This window comes from Eleutherodactylus coqui, chromosome 7 (assembly GCF_035609145.1).
Source record: "Eleutherodactylus coqui strain aEleCoq1 chromosome 7, aEleCoq1.hap1, whole genome shotgun sequence".
Classification (NCBI taxonomy): domain Eukaryota; kingdom Metazoa; phylum Chordata; class Amphibia; order Anura; family Eleutherodactylidae; genus Eleutherodactylus; species Eleutherodactylus coqui.
This window is the reverse complement of record NC_089843.1, coordinates 90,768,739-90,786,198: the sequence shown is the minus strand read 5'-3', so window position 1 is coordinate 90,786,198 and position 17,460 is coordinate 90,768,739. Positions and strand designations below refer to the sequence as shown.

The window sequence follows — 17,460 nt, the reverse complement described above, 5'->3', positions numbered from 1 at the left end:
AACCCTTGCTCTGCTTAAATCCTCGGAATGACTTCAAAAGCCCAAATAGAGGCACCTGTAAGCTTTTCGCTGCATTGGATGCTGCAAAACTCCCCTCCCTTTTTCTCCAGCTCCCATAGGAGTCTATGGGAGCCGCCGGAATATATCAGTCGAAAGATAGAACCAGAACTATCTTTTGACTGATATATTAAACATTGCACCGTAAAAATGGAACATATGCAACTAAAATCCGTGGTATATGTTCCATTTTTACGGTGCAACGGTTTTACGCGCCATAAATCTGCCCGTGTGAACGAATGCATTGGAAACCAATGCCTCAGAGGGTCGCGTGTATTGGCCGGCCGCAGACTCCACGGGGAAGCAGGATTTTAAGAAAAGAACCCTTTACTGTGCATGTGCGGTGGCCGGCGCTTCCGTACACATCCGCAGTAGAGAAAAAAGACCCGTCTGGTTAAGCGGGTCCTCGGCCGCGGGCGGGGGCGGTTTATGCAGAATCTGACCCGCCCGGCCTCAGTTCACAATGTCACACAGGTCTGATAAATACAGAACTTGTAGCTTATGCCTCTATTTATGGAGAAACAACACTCTTCTGCCACATTAATGACAGTAATGACAGGAGGACCGCCGCCTGATCATGGTGACCCCAGTTGGTTGCTATGGGCAACCAGTCGTGTTTTCCCCTCAGCCAGTTCGTTACATAAGCCTGCTTGTCGTGGTTTGTACAGGGCAGCCGTGGAGCGGCGGTGACGTGCTGCCGAGGAGGTGACATGTTACATAGCCGCCTCCTCACAGCCCGGCCCCTATTATGTCTTGTTATGAAACTGGGCATCAGCCACGACGTGTTTTGTAACCTTCTCCCGCGCCGCAGCCAATCAGAAGTGTCGCCTGCTGTCAGCTGACCGGCGCTTTATGTAATAGCAGGTAGTGAGTGGAGGAGTATGTGGCGCTGCTGGCCATGTCGTCTCTGGCCGCCCCGCGCTGTGCGCTCATAGACTCGCTGGACATGTCGCCGCCGGTGCAGCTGGAGCCTCTGCTGGACTGTTTACTGCGGCAGTACCGGGGCTCGGTCGTGGTCCGGCAGGAGGAGGCTTGCACGCTGCGGTGCCCGGGCTGTGGCGGCTTCCTCCGTGACCCGGTGACCGTGCAGTGCGGACACACGTACTGCTGGCCGTGCCTACGCTGGGAGCCGAGGAGGCGCTGCAGGCTGTGCCAGAGGGACGTGGGGCGTCCGCCCCGCCGGGCGTGCGTGCTGCTGCAGCAGCTGGCCGACAAGTGTCTCCCCGGGAGGAGCGGGCAGCACCGGGACATCGCTGAGCTGCTGGAAGCCGGAGAGCACCGGGAGGCGCTGGGCAGGATCCGCCCGGCCATGGAAGCGGGTAACTATATGCACCCTGCCCTGTAGCGGGCTGCCCACCTACCTGTGGGCACAGCAGGACGGGCGCCCCAACTCTTCCAGAACTTTCTTACTTTGTTTGCCCAGTGTAGATTCTGGGTCATTTGGTGCTGATGGGGTGAGGGTGGCTGCGGATCCGCATCAGTGGGAATCATGCAGATTTGGTCGCATTGTTTTCTGCTACGTGGGACCGTAAGACCCTCTTAAGTGGCCTGATGGCACCTGTGTGCCCGGTCACCAGCCTGCGTGACTATACTGCGCTCAGACAATCCAGCAAAAGTGTAGATTATAGCGAGCGACTCACATCACCCATGTAAATACACCCTAGGGTGTATGCTGGCAAGTGATTCCTCATACACCACCTATCCATGTGCCGCCTGGTTGATGGGCAGGTCCCTGAGTGAATTGCGCGGAGGTCACGCAGGCGCATGGTTGCACCATTTGTGTCAATGACCGTGTTGGAGATTGCCAAAGTGCTTGAAATCTGCGGCGCTGTCATTGAAGTGAAGCATCACACCTGCGGGACCTCCGCTCCAGTCATCAAGGGCCCGACGGGACCCCGTTCTCAGGATTAGTGGGGGTGCCAGCGGTTGGATTCACCAATCAATTCACCCCTGCCCTGTGGAACTTTAGAACTTGGCACAACATCCTTAATGGGTGCCAACAGACATGCTTGTTAACGGTAATCATTTCTGGTGTTAGGGACGCTAATCTATAATTGGACATGCCGCGATTTTATTATTTTTTTTTTTAACCTTTTTGGTTTCTTTTCCGGCATCTGAATGCGGGGGGAAAAAAATCGCTTGTATGTGTCTCCATTCAAAAGAGTGGTACAAGAGGGCACACGTGTGATTTCTTTCACGCGGTGGAATTCCCCCAGCGTAAACATTGAGCTATTGGGTTCAATAGAACCTGATAGCTGCGGGATAACGCCGCATGAAACGTGGAAGAAATCCGTCCGTAGGCATTAGCCCTAAAGCAAGGAGTATGTTTCTATCCCAATGGAATGGCGCCATAGCAAGCCTGCTTGTATAAGACTAGTATGGCCTGAAGTGCAATCGATCGTTGGTATGAACGATCCCACCATCAGCTTGCCAGACTGAAAGTGGCTTTACAGGCCACAGTGGCCAATGGCTCAGTAGTCGCGAGTTGCTTCCATTCACCTTGCTGAAGCATAGCGACTAGTGAGCGAGTTCTCGTCTGGTATAAACAGGCAGTCGTTCATCTATGAATGACTGCCTGTTCACAGTCAGTGGAGGCGGGCGACTGGGAGAGATCTCCATTCACTGAATGACTCCCTGCTATGTGAATGCATAGGAGCGATAGTTGGCAGGATGACTGTCAGATGCTTCTGTGCCCAATAGTGGTCCCCTGTAAAGACACCCTAAAGTGGCAAATCGGGTAGATGGAAACGTAAATGTTTGTCCAAAGTGGTAAATGGTCGGCCATATTTGACCAGTTGTGCTGTAAACATCTAGTTTTTGGCCAACAATGACCTTTTAAAGGGGAAAGAAACCAGACCTGACAATTTTTGGCAGACAGTATCCTCCGTCACTCCTCACCTGTAGTCCTTAAACTGGTCTGCAGAAATGGTGATAACTGCGCTTCAGCCAGCGTATACCTTGTGTGCGGGCGGATGTACGTCTCCGCTGTCCTGATGACACCTTCCTAGCTGCAGTTTTAGTAGTCAGTTAGCAACTGATACATTTTTAAGTAATTCCAAAGAGTTCTTTAAGCTATGGCCAGTGTCTTTCTTTTGGGGTCTGTTCAGACGTGGTGGATTTTCCACCACTACAGAGCTGCACCAAAAGCTGTCCCAAAAATTGCATCATTTCTTGCTGTGGCAAATCCACCATGTGTGTCCAGACCCCTAGTTTCACCGTAGACCTTCCCAGAGGCTTACGTTTTCGAGATGAGAATAACTTTATCATGACTGCTGGGATCTCCTTAATTCAGGACCTACCGGGGCAGAAATCTCAGAAATACGGACAAAGGAGGCCATGCACGCCTCCGCTCCCTTCACTTTAATAGGAGGCAAACCTAAACTCCTTTACCTCCTGTAGTGTAAGAGTGGATTTCCATGGGACAAGTAGGGGCGAGCGATTTCCCTCCAGTTTTAGTTATGTACACTCTGGATCCGCCAGCGCATTGGGCTCAATGAAACAAAGCGACCAGTGACCGAGTTCGCATGCGGTGTAAGCAGGAAGCCGCTGATCTAAGATCTCCACCTCCGTTCACTGATCGGCTATCGCTCCTGTGTTATGCCACCTTAAGGTGATAGCTAATTGGCACCGAACGTATCTTCTAAAGCCGTGTAGCCTCAGTATACAGGGAGTTCCTAGCGCTGTCTTATCGCTGCCTTGGGGCACGTAGACAGAAGTCTTATATGTATTAGTGGATAGCATTTGGCCGTCTCTTGAATCCAATCTTTCATGGTCTTTCTAAGACCACGATCAGCATGGCCGAGCTACAAACTGCTCACCCAAGCCGCTTCTCTAGATTGACAATGGTGAGAACTCTGGTAGTTTCTACTCATCTTGCATTTTTTAGTTTTGCGGTGATGATATGCACTCCACCTACATGAGCACTTCATATCCTGCATGGGTCCCATTAAGTAGAATAGCATGTGTGATGCCCACTGGGCATCTTGGCAAATGTCCCACTCAAGGTGCAGTTGTGTAAAGGACTCCTGGGCACACCGGCGCCCCAGTGCTGTCCCAGCGAGTATTGCTCCTCTGCTTTTACACAGGCGTGATGGCCGTTCTGAGAATGGAGGCGAGTGGGCCAGGGATCATTCTGGCTGCCCGTCAACATTCGCTGTAAATGGGAGTCATTTGTAGGTTGAGCGGCTGCTGTTTACACGGGGCGATGGTCATCGGGTTTATAGTTTAGCTGCAAACTGAGCGAATCCAACACAGGCAGGAAGAGCGGGCAAAGCTACACCTAGAGGCGCACCGATGGAATAAGGGTATGTTCATATGGCAGAATCCGCAGGAGAAATCCATGGCTATGCCACAAACCTCTGTTGTGGCTTTAGCCCTGTAAGGTCGCCTACACACAACCGCTGTTGTATTGCGGAATCCGCGGTGGGTGTCTGCACCATTGGTTCGCAGCAAATGCCGTTTATTGCATGCTATGGGAAACCGCTTTTTCCTGCACACTTACGGAAACAATTGTGGTTCCTGCGAGCGGAGCAGAAATCGCAGCATGCTCTATGGCTTCCATTGAAGGCAATGGAAGCTGTTCAACCCACAGCCCTTCCGCAATTGCCATTGTGAAAAGGTCATGGACTCCATATCATCGCCTAGCGACGGCAGGGGAAAAATATTTAAAATTAAAAATCTGAACTGCGCATGTCCAACGGCGAGCCGTCCAGACAATCCGCAGTACAGAAAGATTAATGACCGTACCTGTCATTAGTCGCTGTTCGCGGTCAGGTCCGTATTCCGCTGTGGGCTCCATATGCGGAATCCAACCATGTTTGAAACCGGCCAAATAGTGCATTCCCATGTTACAAGAACCGCTTGCGACTGAGACTCCGTGCAGCCAGTGGAACCATGATCTTGTCGATAAGGTTGGCACGATCTGCAGCCATTGGCAGACACAACAGGATAGAGTCCCTGCCGCAAGCAGTTTTTTTTTTACTTGAACGCACCCTAACTCGCAATGGGAATATACTTCAGGTACGGTCGCCACAAACCAAGAAGGTGTGCAGTATGTGCATATATAGAGTACTGCACCAGACTCTGCAATGAAAGACGAAGGCAAAAAAAATGTGTATATATCATCACTTTGTGCCCAGTCAATTAGTAATCTGATAAGCATGTGGTTAGCCGCGGCTCCCGGCTCACGTGACTGCTGCTTATGAAACAATCCTCTTGTGATGTCAGACGTTATACAACTGGCATCGGGGCTACGGAGGAGGGAGCAGACCTCTCCTGCCTCTGTGTAGGACTGGCTGCAGCAGGCTTCATGTTCAGAGATTGAAAAGGGCGCTGTCAGAGGAGTTAAGCAGGCATACCTTAGTTAGAAGCAGGTTGCTGATTGAAGAACCATCCGCATTTTAGTCCATTTTGGCCATTGCACTCGTTCAAGCCGGCCAAACGTAGTCAATGACGGACAAAAGATCATTCTGGGAACGTTCATGCATGAAAATGTGCAGCAGATGTGAAGACCCCCTAAAATATGGATAATAAACCCACTAGCTGTAATATTAACACATGGGAAGGGCAATCCGTAAGAATAGGGTTTTCTGGCACAGTTAATTAGTCTTGAGCTAATTGGTAGCCATTATGCACCATCTATCTGCTTAGATGGATTGTTTAATAATTGACTTGTATTGTTGGCACCGTTTAAGTCTGACTGTGTTTGACTCTTGCAGATCCCAGTGACTTGCTACTACATGTTTACAGAGCAGAGTCCTATGCTGCACTATGTGACTATAGGAAAGCTCATGAGGAACTGGACTTCGTTCTCTCACAGCAACGCAACTGGCCAGAGGTAAGAACAGTATACTGGGGCCTATTTACTAATACTGTCTGAACATTAGACAGTGCAAGCTAAAGGCTCTTTTACACCAGCCGACGATCGCTCAAAAGACAGTTTAAGTGACAGCTTTGAGCGATCATTTTACATAAACTATTAAGCAGCTACTTAAGAGCAATTAAGTGTGCAAATGAAGCCTTTGCTGAATGCAGTTAAAGGGCTCTTATCTGCGCTCGGATCCTTTGTTCTCCATGGGGAAACAATGCTATCAGCATTCCCCGTGGAGAACTGCTGATAAAAGTGAAGGACGATTTTTAGGTTAGACTGAATTTAACGATCAGCTAGCAGTGCCCGACAAGCGCACAATGGGCACGCGTTTAGACGCACCAATGATCGCTAAAACGATCGCCGATTAGCTTTTTTTTAACTTTTTCCTTTAGCGGTCATTGGCTGGTGTAAATGGGCTTTTAGACTAGACCACACATGTCGAACACAAAGCCCACAGGCCGAATCCGGTGCGGCACCTCATTTTATGCATTGAACCTTAAAGGGATAATCCAGGTAGCACATGCCAAGATACACTGGGGTTAGAGCAAAAGCGCTGCCTCGACTCCTATATAGTGGCTGGTGTAGCTCTCATTGAAATCAATGGGACGCCAGCCTGCAATTACAGGCGCAGCTCCCATTGATTTCAATGAGCGATTCTCTTGCAGTTATGAGTGCCAGCCACAACACAGCGGTCCAAGCCGCTGAGGTATCTGGGCGCTGCTTGTCTAACCCCAATAGAGAAATTCTACCCACCCCACCTGCAGCTCCAGTCCGGTGCCGCAGTGCAGTCTGACCACTGATTTCTGCTCCAAGAGAAGTGTTCAACTGGCTCAGCAGCGTCTGCTCCTGCCGCTGGAACGGTGCTGCAGGCAGGGCGAGTGTAAAGCCTGTAAGTGTTGCAATTGGCCTCTGGCCGGGCAGCACCCCTAGGATTACTATGGGGGACAGTATTACTACAGGGGTAACTATCACTACCGGGCCACTATTAGGGCTCATTCACATGGGCATAAGCGCATTTCGGTCATGCAAATACCATGCATATTTGTGCGACTAAAAATTGCTTACACCCCTGTTTTTCGGGCGCCACGCTACGTATTTGCGCATGCAAAAAAGAACTCGACAGGTTTATTGAAACGTGTATTTGTGTCCACTCATTCCCTTTAATGGCCTTTTGCAGTGTGTAATGTTTTACGCAATATGAACGAGCCCTTAGTATACAATTTCAGTTGGCTCTTTGAAGACAACTATAAGGCTGATGTGGGCCTCCGTGAAAATTGAGTTTGACACCCCTGGACTGGACAGTCTTAAAATGCACCAGATTCACCATGGTAGTTTGCTGAATGATAAGTCTGTTGAATTTTAATACTGTCTTAAGTTTAGAGCATCTCTTTAGTTGGCTTAGTTTACGCCAAAAAATTGCACCAAAATTTTTGACTCCATTTGCAGGCCTTCTACACAGAATGGTTCGTTCAAACGAGCATAATGAGCGATAATCATTCTGTATAAACGCAACAAACGACGACTGATAAATCATTTTGTTTTTCGTTCATTTTATGCAGGCAGAAAAAAAATCGTTGGCTTCTTCACTAATCATTTGGTTTAAATACCGATCATTCCGTCGTTTTCATTCATTGAATGATTTCTAATTTGAATGAGCCAACGACCTATCTGCCTGTATAAACGGGCTGCCAGAATGATCTCCTGACGTCATTCGTTCAAATGAAAAACCAGTTGGTGTTAACAGACCCCTAAACTAGTTTCATATGGGTGAGGGCGATATTGAGCCATGATTCATGGCCTGATATTGCACTTTATACCATGTGACAGCCCCATGGATGCGAGTTTTTTTTTTCATGTGAAAACAACCTCACATCACTACGAGGAATCTCCTCATCCCTGTGGGGATGAAGGGATTCCCCCAGCCACGGCTCAAAAGATACAGCCGCGGCAGAGGATCGCGGAGTTCTCCCGTTGCTTTCAATATCGGCTCCATTGAAAACAGTGGGCGATATTGTAAAAAGATGGAACATGCTGCTTTTTTTTTTTTTTTTTTTTTTTGGGCAACATTGCATGAGTGAAAACATTGCAAATGTAAAGGAAACCACTGAAAATCATTGCTTTCATAATTTTGTGTTTTCACTCACTCTTGCATCGAGCGAAAATCACGTGATTTTTCTCGTCCGTGTGAAACCCGGCCTAAAGCCGTGTTGTAGTTGTCTGGCATCAGTTCTTAAAATGGGAGATGTCAAATCAGTAGATTAAGGTGCAAATCACTCGTTAGACACATTTAATTGTGCCATGTAAAAGGGGCTCTTGTGTTGCTCGCTTTATACTAATGTACTATGAAAGCTCCTTGGCTACATGACCATCCAAACCCTGTTTATTTTCATAGGTCTACTTCAGAAAAGCCAAAGTACTGCAGGAGACTGGGAACCTCTATGAATCTTTAACATTTTACCTACAGTGCCTGGCCTTGGATGAGGAGTTTACATCCGCCAGGGTCGAGACAGAAAAGGTACCTGAGCATTGCATGCTGCTTCCCTAGTAGCTTCTGTAAAGTCTCCATTTCTTTTTTCCTTCATCCTTATTGCCCAGTATATAGCAGTATTGCATCGCTGATAGGAAAGCTGCTGTTCAAAGTAGTTTTTCATAGACATTAATAACTTTAGGGCTTCTGCACACTGGAGAGGGCGATATCTGGCTGGGATTCACTGCCCGATATCACTCTCGCAAACCTTCTAAAAACCCCTGGATGCGAGATGTTTTCATGTGAAAATGGCCTTGCATCACTGCGGGGAATCCCTTCAACCCATTGCTTTCAATGGGGCGGCAGCAGCATCGGCCCCATTGAAAGCAATGGTGGAACTTTGCAATCTCCTGCAGCTGTTGTGACAGCATTCCTTCATCCATGCAGGGGGTCGCCTCATTACTGAACACCCTGCCGCTGCTATTGGTGTTTAGTGATGATGGGACTCCCCGCAGGGATGAAGGAATCTACTGCTGTCACAGCAGCGACAGGGGATCCTGGTGTTCTCCCTTAGTTTTCAATGGGGCCAGCACTGCTGCTACCAGCCCCATTGAGGGCACTGTTAAACCCCTGGATTTACAGCCTCACATCCCTGTGGGCCGAAGGAATCCCCTGCTGCAGCATAGGATCACGATAGGATAGAGAACTAGTATTCAGCCAAGGACTAAGAAAGATCCATTTATGGCCTCAGAGTATGACCTTATAATGTGTAAGCCCATATAGCGCTCGTACTCTGTAACACACAAGGCTAGATGGCTGCTGTCTATTGATAGAAACAGATGTTGGTTGATTTCAACATTTAATTGACCCTCACGTAACATCCAATAACACGGGGAACCTACAGTGAGATGAAGTTTCTGAGCTGGATAAATAACTTATTACTACTATTTCTACAACATTTGATGTACTATTATTTCAAGGGAAACATCAGCTATCTCCTATCCACGGGATATATATTCGATCACTGGCACCCCACAATTACTAGCACACGGGTCTGAATTGTAGTTCTATACAGGGTTATTACAGACTAGCTTCCCAATTTGAACCCCTCATAACTCACGTTTTATGACACTCAGATACATACATTTATTATTAATGGAAACCAACTCAAAAAACGTTTTGCTGCACCAAAAATGTTTTCCACATCAGAGGTGGTCAATGTGAACCTCCTTTGTCACTCAACACATATCAAGCCTGTAGTGTGTTCGTGCCATACACGTTGTGGAGGATTCCCATTGACTAATGCAATGGTTTCTGTGATGTGTCCTCGCAGATCTATGATTTATTTGCAGTTGTGATATTTATTTATTTTTTGGTGAAGACCTGTGCATGTGGTATACATGACCCCTGCACGTCCTAAACCTATTTTGTACTTGATCTATCCTTTTTAGCCACTCATATCAATTTTTAAGCAATATAGACTTTGATGCAAAATTGCATGAAGACGCCTGTTTGTTTTTAGTGTCCCGTGGCGTTTTGACAATTTGTGCCAGATGTCGAACTTCAGAAAATATGTGATCATTGGGGTTTAGAATTTTTATTATTTTCATAATTTTAGATTTTGTCTGTTACATTGAAAAAATGGGAAAATTGTCCTGTCTAGTAGAGGTGCAAAATTAAAAAAACAGTGTAAGGGATAAAATTGGCTGAATCTTTTGGTTTGTATATCCGTTTCTTTCCATAAAAAAATTGTTCAGAAGAGAGGGGGGAAAAAAATGGCTGAATGAAAACCTAAATTATAAGGAAAGGTGCTGCAGGTGTGACCATTTCCTTGTGAACCTGTGACATTGGCCTTTTATAGAGAGTTGTGATTAAGTTTCCTTTAATCCCTGCCTTGCAGATTCTACATGACTTCCTTTTTCATGTCCCGGAGACCGTAGAAGGTATTCTGAAAGACTGTGAAATAAAACCTTTGCCAAATCTGCCATTGAAACCTTTTGTATTGGGATCAGAAAGGAAAGAAACTCCGTACCATTTGCACACCAGCCTGGAACAGGTAACTGTCAGGTCCAAAGTCTGCTTATCCTTCTATTTGAATTATGTAAATGATTTAGGCTTCGTTCTAGACTGAACGATTATCGTTCAAAAAAACAAGCGATAGTGCGCAATAAACGAGCCAATCACAAACTGTAATCGCCCGCTTCTCGTTCAGTGTCAGCCGGCATAAAAATAATCGTTGGCTCGTTCACTTGTCGTTGCGTTTAAACGCTGATCGTTCAGTGCTTCACGTAGGAATGTAAAACCCTGACGAGACATAAATGATTCTCAAGGATGATTCTGCCTGTCTGGACAGGCTGCACGAGCGCAGACAATCTAGCAATGACATCACCAGCTCCTTCACTCCTGCAAACTATTCTCGTTCAGTGTTAAAGGGGCATTACTGTATGCTCATTGTATCAAAACTGTAAAACGAGCAGATTTGTTTGTGGACTTGCAAATGGCTAGAACTGAAAAAGGAGGAAAAAAATCCATATACACCCAGGGGGCCCGATCAACCGGGATCCTGAAGGGTGGACACCAGCTGATTAACTATTAATGACCTATGCTGAGACTAGCTCATCATTAGTAGCTGGCAGGAAAACCCCTTTTAAATCCATTTGCTTGTATGAAGGCAAGTTATACCATGTATCGGTGACTAATTTTTGTGTTCAATGACAGATTAAGGACACGCCAAAACAAATGAAGAGCCCGAGCAGTAGTGGCTTGCAGCGCACACAGTCTGTGCATGCTCTGCATTGTGTGGAGAAGACTGATCCTGAGGAAGGCCTGAAGAGGGTGGCTTCAGAACCCTTCTTACCCAGTCAGCAAAATGGCTTATTGCTCAAAAGAAAATTCTCCCTCTTTGAGCAAGATGCAAATGTATGTGAAGATGGTCGGAAGAAGCATTTAAGGCATGGAGGTAAGAACTCAACTATGTAGTAACTTTTATATTTTCCGCTTTCCTGTAAAGTTAAAGTATCTAACTTGTCTAGCAAGATGCACCAAATGTGTCATGTTGTATGAGCCACTGAGAAATATATTTTGGCGTGAGTTCAGACTACTTGGTTTAGAGTCTTAATATTAGACCGGATCATTAATTGTCACAGTGTCTTTTAGGATTGTTGCTGCTTGCTAGTGTCTGTGAACAATCATAATTTCTGCTCTGTTCTAGAATCTTCTGGTGACTCCTCCAATTTAATAGCAGACCCGTCCATCCTACATAAGCTGATTGATGGAGGTGACTTTGAGTGTTCCCTTTGCATGAGGTTAGTAACTGTTCTGCAACACTTTGATATCGCTTATGGCCCTTTTACACGGGACAATTATCATTCGGAATGCTATGAGAATTTGAATGATGAATGTCCCGGAAATGACGTGTCGTTCAGTGTAAACAGCAGTCCTTCACTTTTGAATGAAGGACTTCTGTTTACACTGCAGTCCTTCAGGCGGGCAGGGGGAGAGCGCTCCATGCCGGCGCGGCATTGTGAGCGATGCGAATGATACTGTAATGTAACAGCATCACTGGGACGAGCCACTGGGCATCGTTTACTCGCCAGTTTGTCCCGTAGAAAAGATTATCATAGGCTGTCTGGTATTGCATCTCGGCTGCACTTTTAAATGAATGGAACTGAGCTGCAATAATATAGTCTGTGGACAAGAGTGGTGCTTTTTGATCTGTTTATCTGTAATTCTACTGATGCTTTGTGACAACAGATGTCATTGATGGCGAAAAGTGGATTAGTGTCGGCTATTGTTTGGGCATAGCGGTTTCTCTGTGGTATTAAGTGAATGACTGAATTATTATATTTGCAGGTTATTCTATGAGCCAGTTACAACACCTTGTGGGCACACTTTCTGCAAGAAGTGCTTGGAGCGTTGTTTGGATCACACACCTCAATGTCCTCTATGTAAGCAGAGCTTAACAGAGGTGAGTTCGGCATTCTATATCATGGTATAATTGCTGGCATCACATGGCTCTATATGGACATCTGCTGAGACGATCCAGCTTATTTAACACTGGTAGGCCGCATGCGCACGGCCGGGTCAGATTCTGCAGCGGAATCGGATCCTTTGCCGGCCGGTGACTCCCTCAGTTACTTATGGTGCAAGAGTATAAAACTCATAACCCCCACCCACCCCCTTCGCTATAAATTGTTATATTTGGGTATTTCATGTTGGCTTTAGAATAATTTTCTCTTATGTTTTATCTATAAATTTTTTTTTTAATTTTTTTTTGCCTCTGTAGAAATACCTCTTGGGTATTCACTGAGTTTAGTTACCGAAGTTTAAATGCTGTCTGAAGTAATGAGTAGTACCCTGTTTCCCCCAAAATAAGACACTGTCTTATATTAATTTTTTGCCCCAAAAGAGGCACAGTTTCTTATTTTCGGGGTGGGGCTTATACTCTCCTGGTCCGCGGCATCCAGGTGCCTCGCGCTGCTGGTCTCCGGCAGCAATGCGGCAGTCTGCTGTGTCCTCTGCACTGAGATATCATCTTTCTGATGATGGGGCTTTGAATACCCCGTCTCCAGCAAAGCGAGCTCTGTGATTTGATCGAGCGCCAGCCAATCGCAGCTGGTGCTCAATGAGCCAATCACAGCCATTCAATGATGTCATTGACTAAATGGCTGTGAATGATCGCTTGCCAGCTCTGATTGGCTGGCACTCAATCCAATCACACCGCTCACTTTGCTGAAGGCGGGGTTTTCAAAGCACCATCACCAGAAGGAAGAGAATTTCTCAGCACAGAGGACACGGCAGCCTGCCGCAGACGCTGCGGGCCAAGTGAGTATATTGTTTTTTTTCCCATGTACTTTAGCTAGGGCTTATTTTTTTGGGGGGGGTGCTTATATTTCAAGCCTTTCCCGAAACCACGGGTAGGGCTTACTTTCGGGGAAGCGCTGTAGTAGAGTTAGTGCTGGTTTTCTGATACAGAAATCTGTAGTGTGACTGACGAGCCAGACCCCTAAAGCTAGACAAACTAAAAAGAGGAGACTGAATTCTCCTTGACAGTGTTGCTAAGTTTCAGGTACACACTCCTCCTGTAGCAGCGTTCTGCACACTGATAAATGAACTCCAGTGTTCGTTGCAAAATTGGAATTCCTGCTTTTAACATTATTTCTTTGCTTTTAGTATTTAGCACACAGAACCTACAATGTCACAACCTTATTGGAAGAACTAATTAAGCAATATCTCCCCGAGGAGCTTTCTGAGAGGAAACGACTCCATGAAGAAGAAACTGTTGAACTATCAAAGTAATTATATTTCTTTACTTTTAACCAAAGTCCAATGCATAACGAGAACATTTTCTGGGGAGCGGAAACTTAATTTACCCATGTTAAGAATTTGAAAAAAAGTGTGAATTTTAATCTATTCCAAACAGAAAAAAAACACTACCTTGTCCTTCCCTTTTTGAACAGACTGCATCACACACTGATATCCAGACCAGGAAGCATTAATGCAATGTAGACAAATGTTAGTCAGAAGGGGTAAAATTTCTCCTTATGGAGAGCACCTAGAAAGTGTGAGGAGACTTCTTAGGCCACGCATGCTTCTCTAGGAAATTTTTGCAAATAAGGAAGATAGAACAATGCCTCTACAGCGCCACCTATTAGAGGGCAGTGTTCCTGCAAGTTGCTGTCAGACCTTTTCACCAGCCTTGTAACAATGACTAATAATATAAGCCAGGGTCCTCTTCATAGGGCCGGTTAAAGGCTCTTACATTGGCTTGCAGGAATGCTGCCTTCTAATAGGTGGTGCTGTAGAGGCATTGTTCCATCTTGCCTATGGGATAATATGTAACATTGCTTGTATTCTATATTCGTACTATTTATCTTTATTTTTCTTCTCTCTAATTTAGCTTAACAAAAAACGTGCCTATGTTTGTATGCACAATGGCCTACCCAACCGTGCCTTGTCCTCTTCATGTGTTTGAGCCACGATATCGACTTATGATTCGGAGATGTATGGAAACTGGTACAAAGCAATTTGGGATGTGCATCAGTGATCCAGAAATGGGGTAAGTTGTGCCTGTGAGTATTAAAAATGTAATAAATATGGTTTCCAAAGGATGAATGAATACACAAAGGTTGGCATCGAATACAATCTACACTCATCATCCAAAATAAAATCAAACCCTCCTCTAGAAGTTGTTCAAATCAAATTAAACTGTGTGATTGTACCATTGATAGAAGTGATTACAATATCAGAGCAAAAGGAGAATTGTGGAAAACTGAACAGATGAAGGGAGTCTCTAGTACCCTGGTGTACCGCCTCTAGCTTGGATGTAGGATGTGATACGGGCGGGCATGGAGGCTCTAGTACCCTGTTGTACCACCTCTAGCTTGGATACAAGATGTGATACTGGCCAGCATGGAGGCTCTAGTACCCTGTTGTACCGCCTCTAACATGGATGCAAGATGTAATACGTGCAGGCATGGAGGCATACAGCTTCCCTATGGTATCCTGCAACATATTGGTCCACATTTGCTGTAACTGAGCTTTTAGATCGTGCAAACTCCTACTACTCACACTTCAGCCAAGTGACTGGAAATGAAACCGTTGATGTTGCTCATTCTTGTTGGATGATCAGACAATTCTCTCCCAACACTGGTCCCAACACTTCCTAACAGTCTGGTCAGAATGGCCCAGGTGACGGGCCATTCGTTGATACGACAATCCAACTTCTTGCATTCCAATAATGTGCCCCCTCTCAAACTCTATTAACTGGGCAAAATCTTTTGATTGTATTGTAGAGGTGTCTAGTGGTCAACAAGCTCTACACGAGGCAAAAGAGGTCCACTCGGAAGTCAATCTGAGCCATGCCGGCCACTACATGGGAGGTCGGTGCAGTTATTGCGGCGCTGACCGCATATACCCGCTCAGGTGATCGGATGTGGTCCCAAGTGGCAGACCCTGACTGATCAACTACTGATGATCTATTCTGAGGATGGGTCATCAATAGTAGTTCCACGGGAAAAAACCCTTTAATGTTATCCTGAAGAAATCCGTTCCATGTATTCCGTTCCATGTATTTTGGACTATGTTGCCACCAGTACATTTGTGTAACCCTGTATTCTCCTTTTTAGCTTTGCAGAATTTGGTTGCATGCTGCAGATCCGTAACGTTCATTTCTTACCTGATGGTCGTTCTGTAGTTGATACAATAGGAGGGAAAAGATTTCGGGTTCTGAATAGAGGAATGAGGGACGGTTATTGCACTGCTGACATTGAGTACTTGACTGACCAGAAGGTAATTTTTTTTTTCTACTTGAAATCCTTGCTGGCTGTGCGTGTGTGTAATGCAGAATTACAAATCCAGTCGTTTTTAGTTGATGTTTAAAAAAAAAAAAAAAAAAAAAAAAAACAATTCTCTAAATCTTCATTATAATTTTGTGGACAGGTTGCTGATGAAGAGCTACAACAGCTCCAAGAACTTCATGATGCCGTCTACACTCAGGCTTGTTTTTGGTTTCAGAACCTTAGATACAGGTTTAAAAGCCAGATCCTTCATCATTTTGGTTCTATGCCAGAAAGGGAGCATAATATACAGGTACGTGCCAAACCGCCTTGTCTACATAAAGTGTAATTTACTGCGTAAACACTTTAGATTTTTTTTTTCTCAGACTATGACAGTATTTGTTTCATTACAATCTTCACATTTAAAGCAACTCTCCAATTAAGAGCTGAGAACTGATGTGTAAAATCTTCATCAGTCCCATGATGCACTGCCTGAGGCTGTACCGCTCTGCCTGCTGGGGCGACAGTTTTATTATTGCCTTCTATATTCACCTAAACAAGCTTACCGCACTTTTAATTATCACTAATACACTGGCTATATAACACAGAATGCAAATCATAATTGCTTTGCTCATTGCAACCAATAAGATTCCAGCTCTTATTCTGGATTAAAGCTTATTAAAATGTCTCCTATCGTAAAGTGCTGTAGAATATGTTGGCACTCTATAAAGCTCATTTACGTATGGACTTTTTTTTTTTTTTTTCTTACTACTATTACATGCTGTTTTAGACTCTTGAATCCAGTATTTTAAGCTGTAACCTGATGATGAACTCCCCAATTTCAGGTTTCTCCAAGTGGACCTGCCTGGTGCTGGTGGCTGCTGGCTGTGTTACCTGTGGATACCAGGTATCAGCTCTCTGTCCTCTCGAAGAGATCCTTAAAAGATCGTCTCCTTAAAATCCAGCACATACTGACGTATTTTTCTAGAGACCAGTCCAAATGACTAACCGCCTGGAGCTTCCTTAAGAGTCATCCAATCCTGGCTCTAATCACCGCTGGAGTCTTTGCTGTTTTTGCACATATGGCATTGGTTTGAATGGATTTCTGGACTATGCCTACCACATGAAAATTGCTTCTAACTGTAGAAAGTGTGGCAATCTGCTTTTCTTTGTTACTACAAACATATTGCACTATGTAAAGTTATTTGTATTTTAAATACTGTAAATTAATTACATATGAATTGAAGACCTCCAGATGTGCGTGTTTGTGTACTGCTGCTCGGATCAAGTGTTTTATAGAACTAGGACTACATTGTGAATGAAATATAAGGGACATAGTGGGGGGGGGGGGGAATCCTCCACTTGGCTATCTCTGTAACTTATTTTTCACTTATAAATCTATGCAGTATTTGTGTTCCAGCATCCAGATCTCTTCTTTTCCAGTGAATCGGAGCATTCGTTGTACTATATCATATATACCCGTTCTATGATTCAGGCTGCAACCTGTGAATCTCTCCACTAGAAACCATACTGTTCTCTATAAAAGGTTTAGTATGTCCAATATTTGGCCATATGGACCTCATGAGGAAGGGGGTCAGCCTGTTATGACCGTTAGCCTGAGCCAGATCTGCTAACAAACGGCAGCTATCATTCTGGTTGGTCGGTCCAATTCATGTATTACACAAATGCCGATCCATTTAAATGTCTGCCATGCAATAGCACATTTCTCCTGCAGCTGCCTCTTCAGGGGAGGTCCTCTTGCCCTTGGCAAAATCAGCTGCTCTCGTGTT

General features: G+C 45.3%; 1 protein-coding gene across 1 annotated transcript; it reads left to right on the top strand.

Moving 5' to 3' along the window:
• Positions 1-900: 900 nt before the first annotated feature.
• Positions 901-16,924, top strand: LONRF1 (LON peptidase N-terminal domain and ring finger 1). Its single transcript, XM_066573375.1, has 12 exons — positions 901-1,376; positions 5,775-5,893; positions 8,319-8,441; positions 10,294-10,449; positions 11,112-11,352; positions 11,605-11,698; positions 12,246-12,360; positions 13,566-13,687; positions 14,293-14,451; positions 15,521-15,683; positions 15,834-15,983; positions 16,516-16,924. Exons 1-12 carry the CDS (start codon positions 956-958, stop codon positions 16,672-16,674), a joined length of 2,022 nt encoding a protein of 673 aa, XP_066429472.1. The 5' UTR covers positions 901-955; the 3' UTR covers positions 16,675-16,924.
• The last annotated feature ends 536 nt before the right edge of the window (positions 16,925-17,460 follow it).

Bases quoted from the DNA above. Each gene is read 5' to 3' on its own strand.
- LONRF1 (XM_066573375.1), top strand. From the start codon at position 956: ATGTCGTCTCTGGCCGCCCCGCGCTGTGCGCTCATAGACTCGCTGGAC. The intron at 12,361-13,565 runs GTGAGTTCGGCA...CTTTGCTTTTAG, and splicing joins GTAAGCAGAGCTTAACAGAG to TATTTAGCACACAGAACCTA. The intron at 15,684-15,833 runs GTAATTTTTTTT...TTTTGTGGACAG, and splicing joins AGTACTTGACTGACCAGAAG to GTTGCTGATGAAGAGCTACA.